The sequence below is a fragment of the Lolium rigidum genome, chromosome 3 (assembly GCF_022539505.1).
Source record: "Lolium rigidum isolate FL_2022 chromosome 3, APGP_CSIRO_Lrig_0.1, whole genome shotgun sequence".
In the NCBI taxonomy this organism is placed as follows: domain Eukaryota; kingdom Viridiplantae; phylum Streptophyta; class Magnoliopsida; order Poales; family Poaceae; genus Lolium; species Lolium rigidum.
In genome coordinates this window covers 370,769,948-370,790,951 of record NC_061510.1, presented here as the reverse complement: position 1 = coordinate 370,790,951, position 21,004 = coordinate 370,769,948, and the positions used below count along the sequence as shown (strand labels likewise).

The 21,004-nt window shown below is 41.2% G+C and overlaps 3 protein-coding genes across 3 annotated transcripts; 2 read left to right on the top strand and 1 right to left on the bottom strand.

Annotated features, from left to right (window-relative positions):
- The first annotated feature begins 475 nt into the window (after window positions 1–475).
- Window positions 476–12,601, top strand: LOC124704272 (vacuolar protein sorting-associated protein 51 homolog). Its single transcript, XM_047236517.1, has 20 exons — window positions 476–703; window positions 1,645–1,784; window positions 1,908–1,962; window positions 2,034–2,141; window positions 2,918–3,016; window positions 3,094–3,171; window positions 3,357–3,434; window positions 4,470–4,544; window positions 4,784–4,884; window positions 6,091–6,158; window positions 6,764–6,837; window positions 7,668–7,734; window positions 7,927–8,042; window positions 8,202–8,468; window positions 8,570–8,686; window positions 9,498–9,569; window positions 9,676–9,726; window positions 9,963–10,190; window positions 11,878–12,054; window positions 12,296–12,601. The coding sequence occupies exons 1-20, from the start codon at window positions 491–493 to the stop codon at window positions 12,410–12,412; spliced, it is 2,301 nt and encodes a 766-aa protein (XP_047092473.1). The 5' UTR covers window positions 476–490; the 3' UTR covers window positions 12,413–12,601.
- Window positions 12,602–13,817: 1,216 nt separating this feature from the next.
- Window positions 13,818–17,100, bottom strand: LOC124697424. The gene is made up of 9 exons (XM_047230017.1): window positions 16,981–17,100; window positions 16,721–16,888; window positions 16,536–16,633; window positions 15,908–15,998; window positions 15,616–15,816; window positions 15,269–15,525; window positions 14,670–14,760; window positions 14,385–14,595; window positions 13,818–14,292 (listed from the first exon to the last, which is right to left on the bottom strand). Exons 1-9 carry the CDS (start codon window positions 17,098–17,100, stop codon window positions 14,081–14,083), a joined length of 1,449 nt encoding a protein of 482 aa, XP_047085973.1. The 3' UTR covers window positions 13,818–14,080.
- A 270-nt stretch (window positions 17,101–17,370) lies between these two features.
- LOC124697423 (telomerase Cajal body protein 1-like) lies at window positions 17,371–20,788 on the top strand. Its single transcript, XM_047230016.1, has 13 exons — window positions 17,371–17,690; window positions 17,786–17,841; window positions 17,937–18,017; window positions 18,108–18,181; window positions 18,265–18,347; window positions 18,490–18,593; window positions 19,206–19,345; window positions 19,416–19,463; window positions 19,562–19,614; window positions 19,797–19,881; window positions 19,964–20,030; window positions 20,114–20,224; window positions 20,343–20,788. Exons 1-13 carry the CDS (start codon window positions 17,371–17,373, stop codon window positions 20,393–20,395), a joined length of 1,275 nt encoding a protein of 424 aa, XP_047085972.1. The 3' UTR covers window positions 20,396–20,788.
- Window positions 20,789–21,004: the final 216 nt, after the last annotated feature.

Here is a 21,004-nt window from a genome sequence, read left to right as displayed (position 1 = left end):
GCATGAGTCAAAATGATCTTGCATGCAACGGGAACAACCAGTCAAAGGTACAGTAAAATAGTCATCTCCCAAACACCTTGAAGTATTTCCCAAAACTGAGAAATACTATGGTATCAAGAAACTGAAGTATTCCTTGTCGATGCACTGAAATACTTCAATTTTGAAAAAACTTTGTTGTCAAACTAAGCCTAAATATGCCACGGTCGATAGCAAGTTATCTTGCACGCTGAAATCTTTTTACCACACCCTAAGTTTATAGCGTCTGCTCGAGCGCCAATTTCCACCTCCCGTGCCAAAATAAATAATTTTGGTGATGCTCTAAAATATTCCTCCGGGCTGTTCCTCGAATTTTGACTACTACGGGGCTAGAGCCGTAAAATTCTACTCGAGAAAACTTGCCAAAAGACCCCCTCGTCTTTCCCCACTCCGATCCACTCCTACAACCCCCGATCTCTCCGGCGCCCAAGCTCCTCCCGAACCTCGGCTCGAAATGGCGACCACCGCCGGCGCGCCGCCGACGGCGATGGACGAGAAGGCTCGGCGCACGCGCGATCTCCTGGCCAGTTTTTACAACACCGACCCCGCGGCCGCGGGCGCTGTCCCCGCGTCCCCGGCGCGGCCCTCCCCGGCCGCCTCCTCCGTCTCGCCGCTCGAATCCATCAACTCCGCCTCCTTCAACCCCGATGTCTACATGGACGTCCTGGTTCGTCCACCTGCTCTCTGCTTCCACCTTACGTGGTCTGTCAGATCCAGCTCTCCCTGTCTCGGGCGGATCTTATCAATGCGCATGCTTTGGATTGACTGCTAACGAGTATGATAAGCCTGTAATGCCTGCTAATTGCTGGACTGGTTATAATTTGCCTAATTGATGCACAGCCCACAAATGCATTTTGTCTGCTGAAATCCAGTACACTTATAATCTACTATTTACGTGATGTGTAGGTCGAGTAGTTAAGATGCTGAAAAATTGAATGCAGTTCGTTCTTAGAACTTTCTTAGGAGATGGGCTCTGGAGATGTGTAATCTGAGACGAGCCACGTAGATGTCAAGGACATGGTAACTCTGCCTGTTCATTTGAAAATTGAAACCAAAATGTCAAATTAGATTTATTTCAACAGTATGTAGTCCTAAAGAGTGCTGTTTTCATAATTATTTTGTCGAATGATGCATATCGATATACAATGTGTCTCCCCTTAACCTCAACTGAATTTATTTAGAAAGGAGTGTGGTATCTAGGTCACGGGACGGTATTCAACTCAAATGTCAATTTTCTGCCATTGTACTTATGCATTCATGTTCTGTACCTTAGATTTATCGCATTCTGATCATTGATAAGTTCCTGTACGAGCTACCCATGAACTATATTTGAACTGGTGAACTGTATCCCATTTCCATATCACTGCTCCATAACTTGCAATTGTTTGTTGAATTGCTTAGTTATCCACAATGCTCCTTGCAGTGTTGGCTTCCTGTGAATGCTTTTATGTGAAACCTGAAATGGTTTTGAGTGTCCTTTTTTCAGATGAACTTTGTCTGCTAGTTCTTGTTGATTATTAAAACAGGGCAGTAGGACACATGAAACCAGAGTTTTGCCTTGTAGTTCAGGAATTTAAGAGGACAAATCTGACTTTTTGTGTTCGTTAGGTGCAACAATCAAACTTGGAAGGGCTTCTGCAGGGGCATGTGAAAATGGCTGCCGAGATCAAGAACCTGGACACAGACTTACAGATGCTAGTATACGAGAACTATAACAAGTTTATAAGTGCAACTGACACTATAAAAAGGTGATGGGATTTCTTTGTAGTGATAGCTCACTATTCCCCTTCCTTCTTTTAGTGAGTTTGAGGTTGTAGTGCAATTACCTGCTATAGTTGTAATATTCTTTATATACCAATGTTGTTCTGCAGGATGAAGACTAACATTGTTGGTATGGAGACAAACATGGAACAACTACTTGGAAAGGTTTGCATTGTGATGTTACTGATGTATTCTTTGTAACATAGTTGAACCAATCCGCCTTCTTTTTTTTCCAGATAACATCAGTGCAATCAAGAAGCGATACAGTGAACACATCTCTTTTCAACAAAAGGGAAAACATAGAGAAATTACACCGTACACGCAATCTTCTCCGGAAAGTTCAAGTAAATCCTGTTCTATTTGTGCTATTCTTCTCAAAGATTAATGGTATATGCCTAATCATTTACTCCCTCCGTCCCACGAAAGTTGTCTTAAATTTATAAAAATCTGGATGTATCTAGACGCTATCTAGTATGTAGATACATCCATATTTTGACAAATCTAAGACAAGTTTCATGGACGGAGGGAGTATTATGTTTATTCTCAACAAATGATTTATACAGACAAGTTAAACTATGCAGCCAGCAATGCAAGTTAGTTAAAGCTAAAGTGGTATTCTATTGCTTTCCATAGATACCATAACCCTTGCCATGTTATGGTGGTCCAGTTAACCTACCTATGCTGTGAATTTTGTCATCATATGTTCATAATTAGATGTTACACTTGGCATAAAACTTCAAGGTAAACTGTTTAGCTACTTTGAGTCGTCTTCTGTTTGAAGCAAGTGCAGCACATTAGCTGTGCTGTTGTGCATGTTGTAGTTTATTTCATTTGGAGTTGGCCTTAGGGTAGCTGGACCATTAATCTTAACATCGTTACATTACTCGTGTATTTTTGTGGTTGCCTCTCGTCCATTATTTCATCCTAAAGACCTTTCACATGATCCCTGGAATCATGTTACCTTGTCATAAAAACCATCATGAGTTTTTGCTTTAGTTGAAGATATTTTGTTCTGGACTGCTCTTTAGCATTTTGTTACCTGAGCTCTTCTATATTTGCAGAAGATACGCAGAGATCAACAAACTTTTGATAATGTTAATTTTCACTATTTTTCTTGCAGTTCATATATGATTTGCCAACTCGGCTGAACAAATGTATCAAGGCAGAAGCATATGCGGATGCTGTCAAATTTTTTACTGGAGCAAAACCTATTTTTGAGGTTAGTTTGAGCTATTTCATCTTATAAACTTCCTTGATGCCCTTTGAGCATTATCTTCATTTTCTTCTTTCTGGTAGGCCTACGGTGATTCATCCTTTCAAGATTGTAAAAAGGCATCCGAGGAGGCTATGGATATAGTTATACAACACCTTCAGGTAATTGTCTATATTCTGGCGGAAGGGCTAATATTAATTTTTACAACTACAATTCTAGTCTTTTCCCCTTGCTACAGCACATATAGGCTAATTCCTATCTTTTACATGTTAAATAATTGTGTTATCCTAATTGTGTCATGATGTTTACTGCTGTTTATCTTCAATTTTCTTGAGTAAATTTGCAGGCAAAGTTGTACTCAGATTCTGAACCTATTGAAGCAAGAGCAGAAGCTGTGGTGCTTCTTAAACAACTTAATTTTCCTGTATGTATTTTGTCTATCTTTTTATTATCTGCATGCCAGTTTTGGTTCTGTGTAGCTCTCACTTTGCCCTTCTTACACATAAAACTTAATAATTTTGCTCCTCCTTCCACCTATCCTCACTTGTCTACACTACCGATTGGTAGGATGAGCACTGGCTTGTCAGAGACCACCTATCCTCACTTGTCTACACTACTGATTGGTAGGATGAGCAGTGGCTTGTCAGAGAAGCGTATGTAGATTGCATTGAATACAAACATGTGTACCGTACACAGTGGTCACTACTTTGTTCACACTTAGACACACAATTTTTTCCTACTAGTATGGTGTCTTAATAATCACTATGTGACCCTCAAGCATGAACTTCTCTGATATATGCAATAAAACTGCAAAACAAGCAAAATCCTTGAACATATGCAAGATATCTAAAAATGTGGGACGATAGAATGATAACTGGTTTGTGCTCATAATGTCTAGTGCTTATACAATTTACACATGTAATAACCCTGCCAGATAGCCTTGTGAAATTTCCAAACTTTACAATTGTTTGTTATGAACCTTCCCTTGCATCTAGGCAGAGGATGTGATTTATTTGTAGCACAGGTAAGTGTGGCCTGTTAGTCAGAGATCAGTTTAGTAAATGGCCATGCCATTCCAAAAAAACATTTCCCCTGATGCAAATATTGTTGGGCATTTTAACAACTACCATCTCTATTCATCACTCTTCCAAGGCAGCACTTTCAATTACTCAAACAAGGTTGTGTAACTACATTGAATCATTGTTTGTAGAACGTGCTAGGAACTATGTGTATGTTATGGCTTGACAGTGAATAACTGAAAATAACAACCACATGACCTTTTTTTATCTGTTCGCAAAGTATTCAAATAATAACTGTGGCACGTTACATAATTATTATGTGCATATGGAACTCAGAGCTTGTGCTCATGTTAGGCTGGTAGAAATGCAACTCTGTTTGCATATGTTGCCATTTGTTCTTTGAATCTCATCTTACTAATTTATGTTCTATCTTTGGACAGGTGGACAACCTAAAATCAAGCCTACTTGAGAAACTCGAAGATTGCCTTCTAAATTTCCAGAACAAGCCCACAAATGTATGTATGCTAAATATGAGATCGAATAAACAACTTACATTTTATTTTGGGTGGAAATTCTGTAATGTGGCACCAATTCAGCTTCTGTTGCCTATGTTATGACTTTGGTGGTGCAAGTAAATCATCTAATATTGTTCAAACATAAAAATCTTGTCTATTTGTAGCACTCAGGTTACAATCATTTTTGCCAACTTCTATATCATTAAATCATCTAATACTCTCTTCTATATTTATCTTAGGCTTCAATTGGTGATATTTCCAAGACATTCCGTGCTTATCTCATAATATTTCCTGATTCAGAAAGACGTCTCATTGAACTTGCTCATGCTTTGTTCACAAAGTAAGCCTTGTATATTTCATAAATTGTATTATTGGACCATTTGCTATTTTTAGATCATAGATGACTACTTCCTGTCATGGTACCTGCCATTATAGAACCGAGAATACTAGCTGAAGCGATTACTAAGCAGTACACTAAACAGGAAGTAATTTAATTTTGAATAGTTGAGACTGAAGTAGTGCATCATAGCACATTGCATCTCCAGTTCTCAATGCACCTTTAGCGTGCTTATTGTGTTTATTGCTTGATTTGCAATGCCTCTTTTTCTCCGCCATTTTAGTGGGTCAGAGTCTTTTTTCAGAAGAGGCATTTCTTTGTCACCAAATCCAACAATTGGCTTAAATATCCTACCTGAGCTATCTTACTTTATTTTTGGCTCAAGTGTTCTGAAAATTGCACGGTTCGTATTGTTTTTGCATAGAAAGTCATTTTACAATCTAAGCTCATGTATTTGGACAAGGTATATTATTGGTTTGGTTTGACTGCTCGCATTTTTTTTCCGAGGAAACTTTATAAGGGATGTCCCAATAGTATATAGCAACCCAAATTCGTGTTCTAGGATGCCTTCATCTGCTGTCATAATATTGTGGTCTGAGGTGCCAGAATGACGAATGAACCATATCTGGCGCTCTAGTGTAATTCATGGACAACCTGATGCATGTTTTGTACTACTACCTCGGTCCCATTGCATGTTGTGCCCTCAATTTTGTGTCTTAACCTTACCACTAATTTGATCAATAATACATGTCTCACCTGTTCTAAAAATTATATCATTAGGAACTTTATTCAAATACAAATTCAGTGATATAAGTTTCGTGAAACATAATCCATGTTTCTTTGGCCAAATTGATGGTCAAACTTAGACCTCGAAAAGCGTGTGCACCACCTAAAATAGGGATGGAGGGAGTCCAAGTTCAACACAGGAGTGGGACCGAAGTAATCTATGTGAAGTTAAATATTTTCTTATCTCTTGGGCAATAGTTGCCTGCACATACATATACCTTTGATTTTTAGTGAGCTGATACATATTCCGTGCTGCACAATGGGGATGCAAAAATCACTACAGTATGACATTGTGTCAGATCAACTGAAACTTGTCTTTCAACGAGGCTCCCTTTTGGCTTTTGCTTTTTGTTTTTCTTACATCTATACTATTGGAAATTCAATCCATATACATTTGTCTTATTTTGTCTTCTTTTCATGAAGCCGCTATGAAACAGTCAGAGAGACTCTGAAGGAAAGAATTCCATCAACAGATCTGTTGGCAATTCTACGTAAGAGCTTTATGTGTTATAGTACCATCATAATATTTTTTCTAGTAGATAAATAATAATATTGTTACCTCTATGGGCTCCTCTATTTTTCTTGTAAAGACAAATAATTTTGTTCCTTTTAGATCTCTTAGTCATTTGTCATTATGCGAAGCTTACAAAGGGCATTGTGCACGAAATACCATACTGATTTGCTACGTAGGTTATGATGCTAAGTAAGTTTCAATATGGCACCCAAGCATTTTATAACGATTTACTTTATTTCCAGTTATATTGTACTGTGTAATGGGAGGGTGATTGCAAAGCATTGGTCTTAAAATTCATGGAACTTTGGTTAATTTTTAAAGAAAATTACTAACTATTTAAATTTAAATTGTTGTTGATATTTAACTCTTAACTTGACAAAATTCGTATGTTTCTTGTCAGAGCCTTTAGTATTAGTAATGTTGCTATAATTGAATGTATTGGTGGTGCATTTACCTTTAGTTCCTATGCATATTAAGTTTTTTACCTTGAGTGACCATGCACATTAAGAGGATACTACTGTGGGTTTTCAAAGATCATTGCGTTTTTATTGACTTAATCTTGCTACAACTTGATGGTTATAGGAGGCTTATGGGAGGACGCAACTGCCATCGACGAAGTTATACCAGAGGCAGCGCTGCCAGCTTTTTCCTTGGAGGTTTTTTCTGCGCCCTGTAACAGTTGCATTCGTGTTTCAACCATAATATACCATTTAGGAGACGAATTATCCGTTGTGTTACGTGCTTACCAAAATCTATACTATCTGATTTCATATTATGTCGCTAGTTAATTTGTTTTCCCTTAAATTAGGTACACTTACATGGCTAAATATATGTAATTTTCTCCATTCTGTAGTGTTATGTTGATCCTTTCTGGTTGTGTCTTACTTCAGAATATTGGTTGAAGCCTTATTGCTTTTTTTTCCTGGCTGGTTTGTTGTTATCTGTTACCATAGTGTTGGAACAAGGGAAAATGCTTGTGGAGGCAAAACATGTTAACTGTTAATTCTGTCCCGTTCTTGAAGACGGCATAGGAGTGCACAGACCCACCAATTGGCACGGCGCACAGACCCACAAATTGACACGGTTAGGTTTAGCTGTGGATTCACCCTGCATTTGATAGTCCTGTTACCTACGATCATTTATGATGGACTGGAAACAGAAGCTTGTCCAGTTTACTTAATTGACAGAAGTTTGCCTTCTACGGTCTTTTGTTAAGTATTGTTCGTTTGTTCATGGCTATTCAAGCACTGATTGCTAGTGGTGCATCAGATATGAGATATCTTATCTTAACAACTCATGTGATTCGCAAATCTTTTTGGTATGATATTAAGTTTCTTTTTTTCCCTCACATGTTCTTATTCAGTGGATAAACTTAATATTTTATTCAGTTCCCTTCTGTAGTTGCTTATATGAGGCATCCATTTCTATAAATCTTTGTATATTTCTCGATGCTGATTTAACATGTAACAGTGTCTTTTCTGTGTAGACTACTCGAGACATTATTAAGCAACACATAGCAACTGCCTTTCTTCATCTTCAAACTGAAATATCAGGTTGCTCCCCTCCCACATCAGTTTGTTTTCATTATTTGCAATTTTCGTGCAGAACCAAATGTACCCTTTGATTACAGTTCAGCCTTCTTTTGACAGAAACTCATTTTGATTTAGTTTGTAATAGTACAAATAGATTTGGAAATAAGAAAGTATGTATTGGAAAACTTATATCTATTGGGCATGGCTGAGCAGATGTACTGGTCAGAACACACTCAACATCAAACGAGAAGTTGGAAGAGTCACAGCTGCAAACTGCCATGGAAAAAAGCAAAATTAAAGTATCCCAAGGGTGCATAGATCTCCTGCAGGTATATATCTGGAAGCCTAAAAAGCGTGACCATTCATTTCCATCGATAGTATGTCGAATAAAATGTAACATAGTTCTGCACAAGTACATGCTTCTGTTAGAGGATCCTTATACAGTTATACTCTATTTCATTGTTCTCGTTTGCCTATGTTTCCTTCAGGAATTCCATCACCTTATAGATGGCGATACAGAGTTGATAGTAAAGCTGAAAGATTTGATTATTGATTGGGTACAAGAAGGTTTTCAACATTTCTTTCAGAAACTTGATGGACATTTTCATCTGCTTTCTGGGAGAAGCAAGAGTTTCTCTCAAGAGTCAAATTCTGTAGATTCTGTGCAAATCGACAAGATTCCAACAGTGTTGGTGCTTATGCTTGCACAGCTTTGTGTTTTCATAGAACAGACAACAATTCCTAAAGTGACAGAGGTATATTTCTGCACTTGTTGACAGCCTCGCTTCTTACATTTTGCATACTGGACTCAAGTGAATGTGCACTGAATGATTCTTAACTTTGTTATCGTTTTTAGGATTTGGCTGCTTCTTTCTCTGGAGGTGGGGCACGCAGCTATGAATATGGACCACCTTTTGTACCCGGGGAGATATGTCGGCTATATCGCTCATCTGGGGAGAAATTTTTGCACCATGTAGGCATACATCTTCCGTACCTTCCTTTCCCTTACACTGTGTTATTTGAATTCTTAGTCAATAGCGCTTTTTCTGTATGGACTGGTGGTATGCTCTCTATGTGCCATATGGTGAAACGATTCATATTGAAAAGGAAAAGGTTTATATGGCTTGGCAGACTAGCGCTTTCACATTTTTGGATTGTTATCGTAGCAAAGTGATATGCACTATTATAATCGAGAATCGTGTGATGGATCTGCGCTGTTTTGGTCTGTTCTGAATTTTCCATAGTTTAAAATAGCCGGCTATAGCCTTTCCCGCATGGTGCGGCTAACTCCATTAGCCCGCTAAAAGGTGTCAAAGTCCTTAAATAGCCGGCTATAGCCAGGCTATAGCTGTTTTGGGAGGCCGCGGCTATATCCTGTAGCCGGCTATTTTAAACATTGGAATTTTCTGAGAATTGTTTACCCATTTTTTCAGCTCTGGAAGATGAAAGTAATGTAACTGCATGCAGAATTTTGAGTATGTGAAATTAGGTCGAAAAGTAGCATGGTGGGCATCAGATTTTGAAGGAACTTAGAATAACCTTCTGTCATGATAAGCTGTCAGCCATAATATTGTTATTTGGTCTAGAATGTTGAACTTACAATTTTCAGTAACCATGACACAGTTCACATGTGGTGGAACTATGTTGCATTTTGCGATAGAGCATAGTTGGAATCATTTATGTAATTCAAGTTTTTGTTGTCTGAGAGTGGCTGCCTTTTATTCTCTTTAGAAGTACGTCTTTGTTTGTATGGATATATAGCTGAATTTTTTTTCTGGGATCAGTACATAAATATGAAGACTCAGAAGATCTCCAAACTTCTTAATAAGCGATTTTCAACACCGGTCTGGATAAAGGTTAGTTATCATATTCAACATGAAGCATTTTTAGTCATTGACCATTCAGCTATTCTGGTTTTTGCTCAAGTTTGTATTTACTTCTGTTTATATTTGACCAAAACAGCACAAGGAACCACGGGAAGTTAACATGTTTGTTGATCTACTTCTCCTAGAGGTTTGTTCAGTTCTTTATCCTATTGGATCACTCTGTTTCTGATGCTGACGCACTTATAAATCCAAAATTGAGCATGAATTATCTTGTACTTCTGTTCTAGGAGTCTTGAAAACTGATGCTTACGTCCCATGCTCACTACTGCATATGATTGCACCTGCTTTTCAAAAACATGAGCTCATGTTGGAAATTCTTGTTGTAGCCTCTAATACTACTAATATCTGTTTTTAACCCTGCAGTTCAATGGTGTAGTATCTGAAGTCAAGCAGATCTTGCCTGGTTTAATTCGACGACATCGGCATTCTGATAGCACTGGCAGCACCACTTCCTCAAGAAGCAATCCAATGCGAGAGGACATGTTGAACCGATCAAACACAACACGTACTAGAAGTCAGTTTCTAGAAAATCATCTAGCAAAATTATTCGAACAGAAAATGGAAATATTCACGAAAGTTGAATACACACAGGTGGAGATCTGCTTCACTTTCCTGCTATATAAATCATGAAATTGCCTATTTTCCTTTCTGTTTTATGAAATTTGTAATACCTTAGGAGGTAGGATGTTTGGATCCCTTGTTGATTAGAAATCTTTCTCCTTGCTAGTATAAACGTATCGAGTTGATCCCATTGATCATTCAGTGTTCAGTATTTGAATTAGGGCTCTACAATGCAACTGCCACCAGAGTTAGGGCAGAAGTTAGTTACTACTACTCCCAGTCACATGAACTTGTCACAGTGGCAATTGCATGGTCAGTTTTTATTTTTTAGTCATAGACCAACTGCATCTTTTCGACTGCCTGGAATGATCCCATGAAAAAGATGAGTACATCTTACTGGATCATCCTATTTTTCTTTTCATAATGTTAAACTCTTCGAAGTACATCGTCGCATAAATTAATCGACAACTTTTCACATTCTAAAGAAGGTCATGTCTGTCGCAGTGGTAGAGTATCTACACTTTTGTCCTCGAGGTCCTGGATTCAAATCAGCCTCTTTGCATAAAAAGCAAGGGAAAGGATGCCTAGAAAATCCCTTCCCAGACCCCACACTGTGTGGGAGCTTTCAGCATTTGGTACGCCCTTTTTTATGCACATTTTAAATTAAAAAACATAAAACAAATCCATAGGAATACAAAAACTGTTCTCTAGAAAGCCATCACAGTCCAAATGCACTGGAGGTGGCTTGAGCACATCCAGCTCTCAGACCAGGCTGACACCATGATCTGGAGATGGAGCAACAATGGCGCCTACTCCGCTAGCTCCAGCTACAAAGCCACGTTCCATGGTTCCCTGCTCTGCAAAGCCTGGCAACTAACCTGGAAGACCTGGCGCCTCACAGCGTCAAATTCTTCCATTGGTTGGCGCACCTCGACCGGTGCTGGACGGCCGAGCGCCTTCAGCGACGGGGACTGCCGCACCACGCCAGGTGCCTGCTCTGCGACCAGGAGATGGAAACGATACAGCACCTCTTCACTGGCTGTAGCTTTGCCCGTCAGGTGTGGTTCGAGATCCTCTCATGGCTGCGCGCCACCTGCAGGCCACCGGACCAAGACGACACGCTGACCTCCTGGTGGCTCCAAGCTAGGCAAGCGACACCTACAACCCTACGCAATGGACTTGCCTCGATGGCGCTGCTTATCCCGTGGATGATCTAGAAGGAAAGCAATGGCTGCGTCTTCGACGGCGCAACACCCTCCGTCAATGGCGTGGTGACCAAGATCCATGAGGAGGCAAGCATCTGAGCGAGAGCTGGAGCGGGAAGCCTGCGTGTCATTTTGCCGAACAGTTGGGATGTACACTAATTCGTCCGAGTTTTTGCCTTTTGCCTTCTCTGTTCTGCCACCCCCCCCCCCCCCTCTTTTCTGTGGGCTGTAACTGATAAAACTTTGTTCGTCTCCTTCTTTTCATTGAAATGAAACACAAAGGTTTTTTGCGTTTTCTCGAGAAAAAAACAGTCCAAATGCAGCACAAGTCACAGAGTGCATCTTCTGAATGAGGGCATACATCCGCTCACTGATTGAATTTGCTGATGCTTGCCAGTAGAAATGCTTTATCAAATTTGTGATTAACTTGCTAGGTGATCATGTATAATTTTTTCTTTAAGTTGCATGTACAGCAGTTTACAGTAATTTCTTGTGCGATGAATAAATTTCAGGAGTCTGTAATTTCTGCCGTCCTGAAGCTTTGCCTGAAAAGTTTGCAAGAATTTGTCCGGCTTCAGACTTTCAACAGAAGTGGATTTCAGCAGATTCAGTTGGATATGGAATTTCTGAAGAGCTCCCTTAAGGAGTTTATTGATGATGAAGCAGCTATAAGCTTCTTACTTAAAGAGGTTAGATACCACCTAACATTGATCAATACAAGCAAATTTAGTATGTCTCTTTTTGCATATTACGCCTACTTGTAACTCGGTTTTTATGTAGACACTAAGGATAATAAATATCTGCACACATCACATGTGAATAGGAGTTAGGATCTTTAGGGTGAAAAGAAACTGTTGCATATGTAGTTTGCTGTTGTGAATCTGTCTCTGGAAGATGTTTGAACATTGATTATTTCCCCCTCTTTTGCAGGTGAACAATGCTGCACACGAAAGATGTCTTGACCCAATACCTCTCGAGGCCCCAATACTAGATAAGCTCATAAATGCAAAACTAGCAAAAATTAAAGAGCAAGGCCCAAATGTATAGTAGCTATGTACACATTGTATCACTCAGCAGCATTCAGTTTCACTTGATTTAATACACACTGTTCAGAGCTATGTGCATATAGTTGTGGGCTTCTTGTAGCATGCCACCATTTGTAATCTGTAAATCCGAGGTCTAAATACTCGAATTGAATCGACACTGCCTGAAATGTATAATTTTTTTGAGCTGTCAGCAACTCAGCATCCCCTATACTCATCTTTGAAGCCATATTCTGCCATTCTACTGTCTTGAGTATTGACTCTAAATTGGCCATTCTCTCGGCAAACCTGGCATGAGGTGCTATCCTGGCTCAGGATGCCAACAAGAACGCCAAACCAGGAGGCATTGCTAATGGACTGGTGGCAGCAAGCAAAGCTAGACACACCCAAGCCCTTGGGTACAAAGCATCTGCTGCCTTGCTCACACCATGGCTGATCTGGAAACAATGGAGTGAGCGCATCTTTGAAGGTGCACATCCATCTGTCCAAAACCTGGTTGCCAGAATCAAGGATGAGGCTGCCCTTTGGGCTAGGGCTGGTGCCAAAGGTCTACCATCAACCTGGGATGTGCACTAAATACCTGTAACTTTGTTGTAATATGCCTCCTAGGAGGATTGTAAAACTCTTTTATCTTTTCAATGAAATGAAACGCATAAGTCTTTTGTGTTTTCACGAAAGAAGTCTTTGACTCTAGGAGTTCAGGTGAGTTGTTAGTATAGGGCCAGAAGTAGAACTGTGTTCTGGCATTTAGTTGTTAGTACATTTTGAAGCTGCTGAATGCAGAAGATGCAATACTTTCAGTTACAGGCCACAGCTGTCTGTACAAACTATATCCCATGTCAATGATTATGCTAGGATTTTTAGTTCACAATACACGTGGGAGCTTAATGTCATCTGTTTTTCATTATTGACAGGCTGACTACTGCGATCACCGCGGGCAATCCATCTGAAGTTCCTCTCCCTTAAAAAAAAAGTAGAATCTGTGTCTGGATTCAGGCTTGGTTTACCTGTCTTGATTGTGATTTTCTTTGTACGTCTCCATTTTGTTGCTTACCCATATGTTGTACCATAACGTGTACTAACAATCAAGAAAATGGAGTACAGTAATTGTTTTGAGATTCAGTAATATGGGTCAGTATCAAGTCCAGATATGAAATCCACGCAGATCTGTCATGTCTTGAAAAAAGAGAGAAGCCACTGATTTCATTCAATTTTGTATGTTGATCATGTTTTTGACAGCTGCTAGAAATTTCCCACTTCAATTAATTATCTTTTCAGTTCCATGTAAACATAGCTGCTTTGACTTGAGAAGACGATGAATGAAAATAATCCGTTTTCTTTTGTCACAAGCAAACTTGATTTTTTTTTTTGAATAAACACAATTCATATTTCACGTACCAAATGCAAAATGTTTTAAATAAACTTTTTTACTTCACGTCTATTAAACATCAGTAATTCTCATTGTTCTCAGGAAAAAGTAGAGAGCAACAATCTGTCATGTGCCAAGAAATACAAGCAAGACACAACCAATTACTGATTTCATGACGCTTGAACAAATGAAACACATCACCTAGTGTAGCTTAATAACTAGTGACGCTAATCCTGGCAAACACTGAAGAACTGCGTTGTACATGAAGTGGTTAACAACAACAACGGGGGAGGCACTCCAGGACTAGGCACTTGGCATTGAGGTGCAGACAACAACGTAAGCCAGGTACTGGAGGGCATCATGTAGCTTGCTGACGGCGCAAGTCTGGTCAGACTTCAGATGGCTGGATATGTACTTAGCTTTCTCCTGCACCGATTGATGTGGGACATTGCCCTGCTTGTCCGTGAGAGCATTTTGTATAGCTGCTGCATATGCTTCCGCAACATCTGAGATGCCTACGAATACAGCACAATGTGTTTTCTTTTAATACTGAAGTTTCCACACCCTACATTCAAGTGCATGACGGAAAACCAATGTTTTCATTTACCTGTAGCAAAACTCGTGGAGACCTTCTCAATATCCCCAGCGATGGATTGCGCTCTGCATCTGATAATTTCTGCTTTTGAAACGAGATCTTCAGGCCAGTCAATTTTCACATCATCTCCATCTTCATTCTTCGATGTATCTGCAGCAGAGATAACTGATTTCCCAAGCACAAGAAGCTGAGAAACTGCAAGGCAGCACATCTCTGACAATCTCTGCAGGACGAAAATTTCTCAGAGATATGATCATAGTTTCTTAAGAGCAAGAGCATCATGTAACATGAACATACGTGGACACCCTCTGAGTGAATGGTCTCCAGCCTATCAGTAGTTCGTTTGATAATATCACTCGGAGAAAGTCCACCCAAGGCAGTCGTGAACCTGCAGAAGCGATTATTTAGGCTTTTTTAAACAAAAAATGTCAAAGAATGAAGCTCAAACACTTGAGATGTTCTGCAGGAATTAGCATACTGATGGACCAATGGAACACATGGTAAACATGGGTGTTAACCTTCATACAAAAACATGGATTTACCTAACTATGTTGTCAGTATTTCCTAGCTAGAACTACATATTTGCTTCAAATCTTGTGTAGCAAACCCTTATGATTTTTGAGTAATCTTCAACATGCTCAACTATCAGGCTGCAATTGAACATTTGGATTTACAATGCTAAAATCTTTGTTAGTCTTGTTGGTTACTATTAAGAACAGTTTTATAAGCCTTCTACAATTGGATGTTGTGTAGTCTTCTCCATTGCCTTTTTAAGTTTCAGTGCCACATGCTAACATGGGTCTTTATAAATGTACATTATCTCATAACTTGACAAAACCAGAAAGCAATATTAACATTCTAATTTTGCATTTATAGAGTTAATGAGTTACGCATACCCCGCAGCCATTTTAGCAGCCTTGCTAACACTCGAGTCACATAACTTCTTCATTTCTGCATCACCATCAGTATCAGTTGCTTCAATCTTCTTCCCTTTGTCAGGTTCTGGTCCATCTTCCTCAGTCTTGGTACTAAGAGTTAAAATCTGTTGTACTTCTTTAATCTTTGCATCATAATATGCTTTCTGCTCCGCAACAAGTTTTGACTTTTTCCTATTAAATACCAACGCATAGTGGCTTGACAATGCTTCCAGCTCCTAGTATGGAAAAGATCACAGATATAAGGATAAAGAGGCAGCACCTGATAATCAATCGCATGAAAAGAATGCAAAAAACCAAAGCCACACCTCTAACTGATCAGGTCCTCCATAAATGTAGAAGCATCTGTCGAATGAAACTTCTTCAAACGGTTCCTCTTCTGTTTGCTGATCACCTTCGCCAGTGCCTTTGTCAACTTCCATTCCAGTCTCATCAATGATCAACTCCATTGTCTCTTTTCCAACACGCTCCAGCATTTCCATTCCTCTGGCTGTGAACGACTTCCCTGTCTGTGATTATCGAGGTTTGAATGTATCAACATGATTTTCACAAAGGTGTAGAGCAGTAGAAGAAACATCATTATTAAGTTCCAAGGTTTACCTCTAAAATGGTTGGTGCAATTTCAGATGCTTTGGCAGGAAGTTCCCCCTGTTGAATGGTTTCGGCAAAGCTTGAGGCAGAAGTTTCCAATCTAAGAAAGTAACACATTTTATAAGTAAAGGAGAGGAAATTGCAGGCTGGCATTGGAAACGTTACTACCATCCAGCACAAACGAGGAAGTTAACTTTATAGAATGATACAGCAAAGCCATCCATATGCACAATAGCTATTTGAGAAAATGATACTGTAAAGCATTTTGATGAAGCTGAATAGAAGGCTTGACCTGCGAACAAGCAAAGCTCCTTATGCTCATTTACCAACAGACAAAGGGAAATGAATAGTGTCACGGTACCAGCTCCCTTTCATTTCTTTTAAACTTAAAGACAAGAAGAGTATAGAAATAATGAGTATTGTGAGTGGGCAGATAACTATTTACATTATCAGGGAATCTAATCTTGCACGGAATGGATCATTGGCTGCTTCAAATATTTCATGTATACTGTAGTTTGTAGTTTAAGTAACTCATTCATGAGATAATATGCAACACATTACTAAAGGTAAACAAACATTCAGCGACTCAGGAATCAGAGCAGAAAGAGAAATGGAGATCAAAAAAAGTGGGCTATACTTCTGAACAATCAGCGAGCCACTCTTCCACGCACTTCCGAGCGCCTGCCACGTCCCGGTGGTGAGGCTCTCCACCGAGGTGTCGAACGCCTTGAGCCCCTGCAGAATAGAACCCCAAACGCAACCCCCATCGAGCTTATTCACTGGCATTGCAACAAAAAAAAAGCTGAGCGAGAAGGTACTAGCCTGCCCCAGGAGCGAGTCCTCGCTAGCATCCTCCAGCTTATCCAGCGCGGCCTTGCGGCGCTCGTCCTCCTCCCCCCCCTCCGGCTCCTTCCCCTTCTCTTCCCCGCCCGCCTCCTGCTCCGGCGGCAGCTGGATGTCGGCCATGGCGCTCTTCGCGACCTCCACCGCCTGCGCAGACGCGCCGCATCACGTCAGAACCCTAAGCCTCTCAGGAACAAAGAAATGCAATGCGTGGGGAGCGGGCAGGAGCTCGCACGTACGCTGCGGGAGATCTCGGAGAACACGGAGAGGCCCCAGCCGCCCCAGCCCCCGCCGCCCTGATCGGCTTGCTGGCCCTTCTCGGCCTCCGCGGCGGTCGCCGCCGGCGGTTCGTCGGACATGGCGCTTGGCGTGGAGGTTGGCCGGATCTCACACTGCGACTGCAACCACCGGTGCGTGGGAGTGGTGGGACTGACTCAACCATCCTCGACTTGACTCCGCCAGCGTGCCGTGCACGTGAGGTTGCGGAGAGCGGCCCAACACGTCACGGCCCACGGACGGCCTCGTACTGGGCCAGGCCCACGCGGCCTCGCCTCCAAAACCCTCGAGAAACCCCAGGCCCGGCCCGACCAAACAACCCCGTCGCGTTGCCGAGTTCCGCCGAGAGTTCAATGGAAGCGGCGGAGGAGCAAGCAGCGGCCGCGCCGGCGGCCGCGCCGGCGGCCGCCGACTGCGCGATGGAGGAGGACGCGTCTGCGGAGGTCGCGATTTCCGCGGCGGAGGGGGAGGAGGATGCTGCTGCTGCGGCGGCGGCGTACTCATGGCCCGAGCTCCGCTTCGATCTCCCGCCGCGCCGCGTCCACCACTTCGCCGACCAGTTCCGCGCCCCGTGCTCCCCCGCCGGCAACTTCCTCAAGGGCGTCAAGTGGTCCCCCGACGGCTCCTCCTTCCTCACCAGCTCCGACGACAACTCGCTCCGCCTCTTCTACCTGTGCGCCCACCTCTCGTACCCCCCTACCTTCTCCTTACACCCTCTCGCGGCAACCAACCAAACCCAGTAATCTGCCTCGTTCCTTTCCCTGTCAGGCCGGAGGACGCGTACAGTGCCGACACTGCTGCCGAGGCCGCCGTCGGAGCCCAAGGTGCGCCGCCGGTTTTGCGGCCCTTGTTTGCTGAATGGCTGCCGGTTTTTGGTTATTTTTTTTCCGTGTTTTGAGTTTCGAATTTTGAACTGCAGATTCCTACGGTGCGAGCCTCCAGGTGAACGAGGGCGAGCCTGTGTACGACTTCTGCTGGTACCCCTACATGTCGGTGTCCGGTGAGTGAATTGCGTCCTTTGTCATGTTATTAGAGGGGGTTTGCAAACTGTCCATCTTTGGTGAGTGCAAGGTGCTGTGCTGTTTTGCAGATCCAGCCACCTGTGTGTTTGCGAGCACTAGTCGTGACCATCCGATACACCTCTGGGACGCCGCCACGGGAGAGGTAGATTTTTAGGCTGCTTATTCTTGTTGTATTTGGTGAAGAAATATTCATTTCTGATGATTCATGCTGGTTACTGCATGCAGCTTCGTTGCACTTACAGAGCATATGACGCCATGGATGAGATAACAGCTGCGCTTTCGATATCATTTAATTCTACAGGATCTAAGTATGTGCACTGGACTCAATCCTCTGATCTGCATTTATCTTAAATATGGAAAAAAAAGAGCTAAAATTGTAATTGCCATGGAAGTATCCAGCCATACTTCCGTTTTGACTGTGTTACTCAATGCTGATATGGTGTTCTGTAGGCTCTTTGCTGGATACAACAAATCAATTAGAGTGTTTGATGTTCATAGGCCCGGTAGAGATTTTGAGGAATACTCTTTGGCTAAAGGCGGTGAAGGGCCTACTGGTAAGTGAAAGCGATGCACTTAGTAGTTCTTATGCTTCAAAAGTCAAAACAGCATGTGATTTCAGTGGAAGTTTCAAGTTTGAAACAGAGAAATGTGCTAATGTTGACTTCATCTGCATGTAACTTTGTATGCCTGTTTAAGGGTTTTCCATGAAAGGAAGGAAGAAAGAAACTACTTTCCATCACATGACTAAAAAGCTAATGTTCATGACTTGTTAAGTTTAGCAATTCTTTTTGTATGGTGAAGTTATGAGTAGTAGTGCCGGTTCATTTACTGCAATACTGATGGATGGAAACTCAAGATGGTATTCATTTTAAAAAATTTCATCATCAGACTCCAAAGTAAATTTGTGCCAGGACCTTGCTGTACCTCTTATGATATTTCTTTAGAATTATGCATTGGAACTTTGGAAGCACTGTCACTATTAAAAGCCAGGTTATAAAATTGTTGTTAGGACTTATGATCAGTAGTTTCATGCACAAACTGATTGATTCTCCACAAATACTTATTACAGAGATCTTGATGGATTTTTCTCAGATAAATTTTAGGCCTATTTTGATGAAAATGCTTCATTCAATCTTGAATGCTTTTGAGCTATTTTTTTCCTACAGGTATAGTATCTTCAATCTCATTCTCTCCTCAGAATGGGATGCTTGCAGTTGGCTCGTATAGCCAGACAACAGCTGTTTATGCAGAGAGTAACATGGAGCCATTGTATGTCTTACATGGCCAGCTTGGGGGTGTTACACAGGTTAGTGAAGCAACTATAGTCGCTTACCTCTTGCTATATAGATGGCAGATAACAATGTTGAAAATCTCAGGTACTTTTTTCGAAAGATGGAAATTATTTATATACTGGAGGGCGGAAGGTGACTAAAACTCCTCATTTTTTCAACAATATATCTTGTTTGCATAACTCGATATTCATTCTATATCTATTGATCTGGTCATGATTTTTTTTTGTTAGGATCCATACATATTATGTTGGGATATTCGGAACACTGTGGACATTGTTTACAAGTAAGCATTTAAACACATCTCTTACTTCACTTCCACAAATCAACATATTGCTTACAATAGGTATAATTTTTTGTTGGATTTGATGATGGAATTTATAGATTAATGTCTTATTTTTAGTGGAACTATATTTTCTGACTTTGTCAAACTCTTCCAATTTCTGTTTATTGGGGAACTCTTATTAGGTTGTACAGATCGTGTGACACAACTAATCAAAGGGTACAATTTGATATCGAGCCATGTGGCAAGCATCTTGCCACTGGTGGGCAGGTGTGTTTCTCATATTTCAGTTTGTTTTAGTTCTTATCTGAACCAGTGAACCTTTGAAGCGTGACTTTTTGTGTTTCCATAGGATGGCATGGTCCATATTTATGACCTTCAAGGTGGCCAATGGGTAACAGGCTTCCAAGCAGCTGCTGGTATGTGTTTCTGAATTTCTGTTTACAGAAAGTGTACGTAATATATAGTACAACCCATGTGACCTTTATCTACTTGATCATAGATACTGTCAATGGCTTCTCTTTTCATCCATACCTTCCTCTTGCTACAACATCGTCTGGGCACAGAAGGTTTGGCATGGAAGATGAATCCGAAGAGGAATCAAGCTTGTCAGGTGTGTGTGAATGTGTTATACACTTATACCCAGACAGATGTTATGCATTCAGAATATGTTTGTGCTGATTGATTGACAGGTTCTATACAATTCTTTTTTATTTATTTTGCACACTTAGGTGATGAAAACTGCTGCTCTGTCTGGAAGTTTTCCTGCTCTCAAGAAACTTGAAAGCTCATCAAGCCCTGAGCAGTCAAGACGTCAAGTGAAGATTTTGGGCTACATTTGTAAAGATGGTGCACTGAGATTTGGCTAGCTGGTGATCGTAATTTACTGAGTCTGGATGAACATAAATTATTGACTGGCAGTAGTTCAGCAACCCATGGATGCAGACCACTAAAACGGTGTGCTAATGATCAGTGTACAGATGAGTTATTAGAGAATTCAACGATGTCCTGTTCCGGGCTGAGAAATTGCCGTGCTAGGTAAAACTAACAAATTGAGCTGGCAAGAGAAGCTGCAAACCATGATAGGAGCTAATTTTATATCAAGAGATGTATCGATGAGATTTTGCCTGTAAAAACACCTTGTATGTGGTCGATGAAGAGAACATATCTGGTACTACCCTTTGTGTGCTAGTAGTGGTTACCTCAACAATCTGCATCGTGAAGTCTGAGTAGAACTAGATATACCCTCTACCGTACTGCACTAGACATACTGATGTGCCTGACGGTGGCTCGGTTCAGTTAACCTTGCATTCCAGGCCAGACGCACTATCCAGCCACCGCATCGTGCTCTTCCACCATGGCTTATCACGAGAGAGACGATCCAGGCCGGAAA

Coding starts and splice junctions, on each gene's coding strand:
- LOC124697423 (XM_047230016.1), top strand. CDS start 17,371: ATGGAAGCGGCGGAGGAGCAAGCAGCGGCCGCGCCGGCGGCCGCGCCG. Junction 18,348..18,489: donor TTTAATTCTACAGGATCTAA/GTATGTGCACTG, acceptor GGTGTTCTGTAG/GCTCTTTGCTGGATACAACA. Junction 19,464..19,561: donor TATATACTGGAGGGCGGAAG/GTGACTAAAACT, acceptor TTTTTTTGTTAG/GATCCATACATATTATGTTG.
- LOC124704272 (XM_047236517.1), top strand. CDS start 491: ATGGCGACCACCGCCGGCGCGCCGCCGACGGCGATGGACGAGAAGGCT. Junction 4,545..4,783: donor TCCAGAACAAGCCCACAAAT/GTATGTATGCTA, acceptor TATTTATCTTAG/GCTTCAATTGGTGATATTTC. Junction 8,043..8,201: donor GGTGCATAGATCTCCTGCAG/GTATATATCTGG, acceptor TGTTTCCTTCAG/GAATTCCATCACCTTATAGA.
- LOC124697424 (XM_047230017.1), bottom strand. CDS start 17,100: ATGTCCGACGAACCGCCGGCGGCGACCGCCGCGGAGGCCGAGAAGGGC. Junction 15,999..16,535: donor GGCTCGCTGATTGTTCAGAA/GTATAGCCCACT, acceptor TTACTTTCTTAG/ATTGGAAACTTCTGCCTCAA. Junction 14,761..15,268: donor GCTGCTAAAATGGCTGCGGG/GTATGCGTAACT, acceptor TCGCTTCTGCAG/GTTCACGACTGCCTTGGGTG.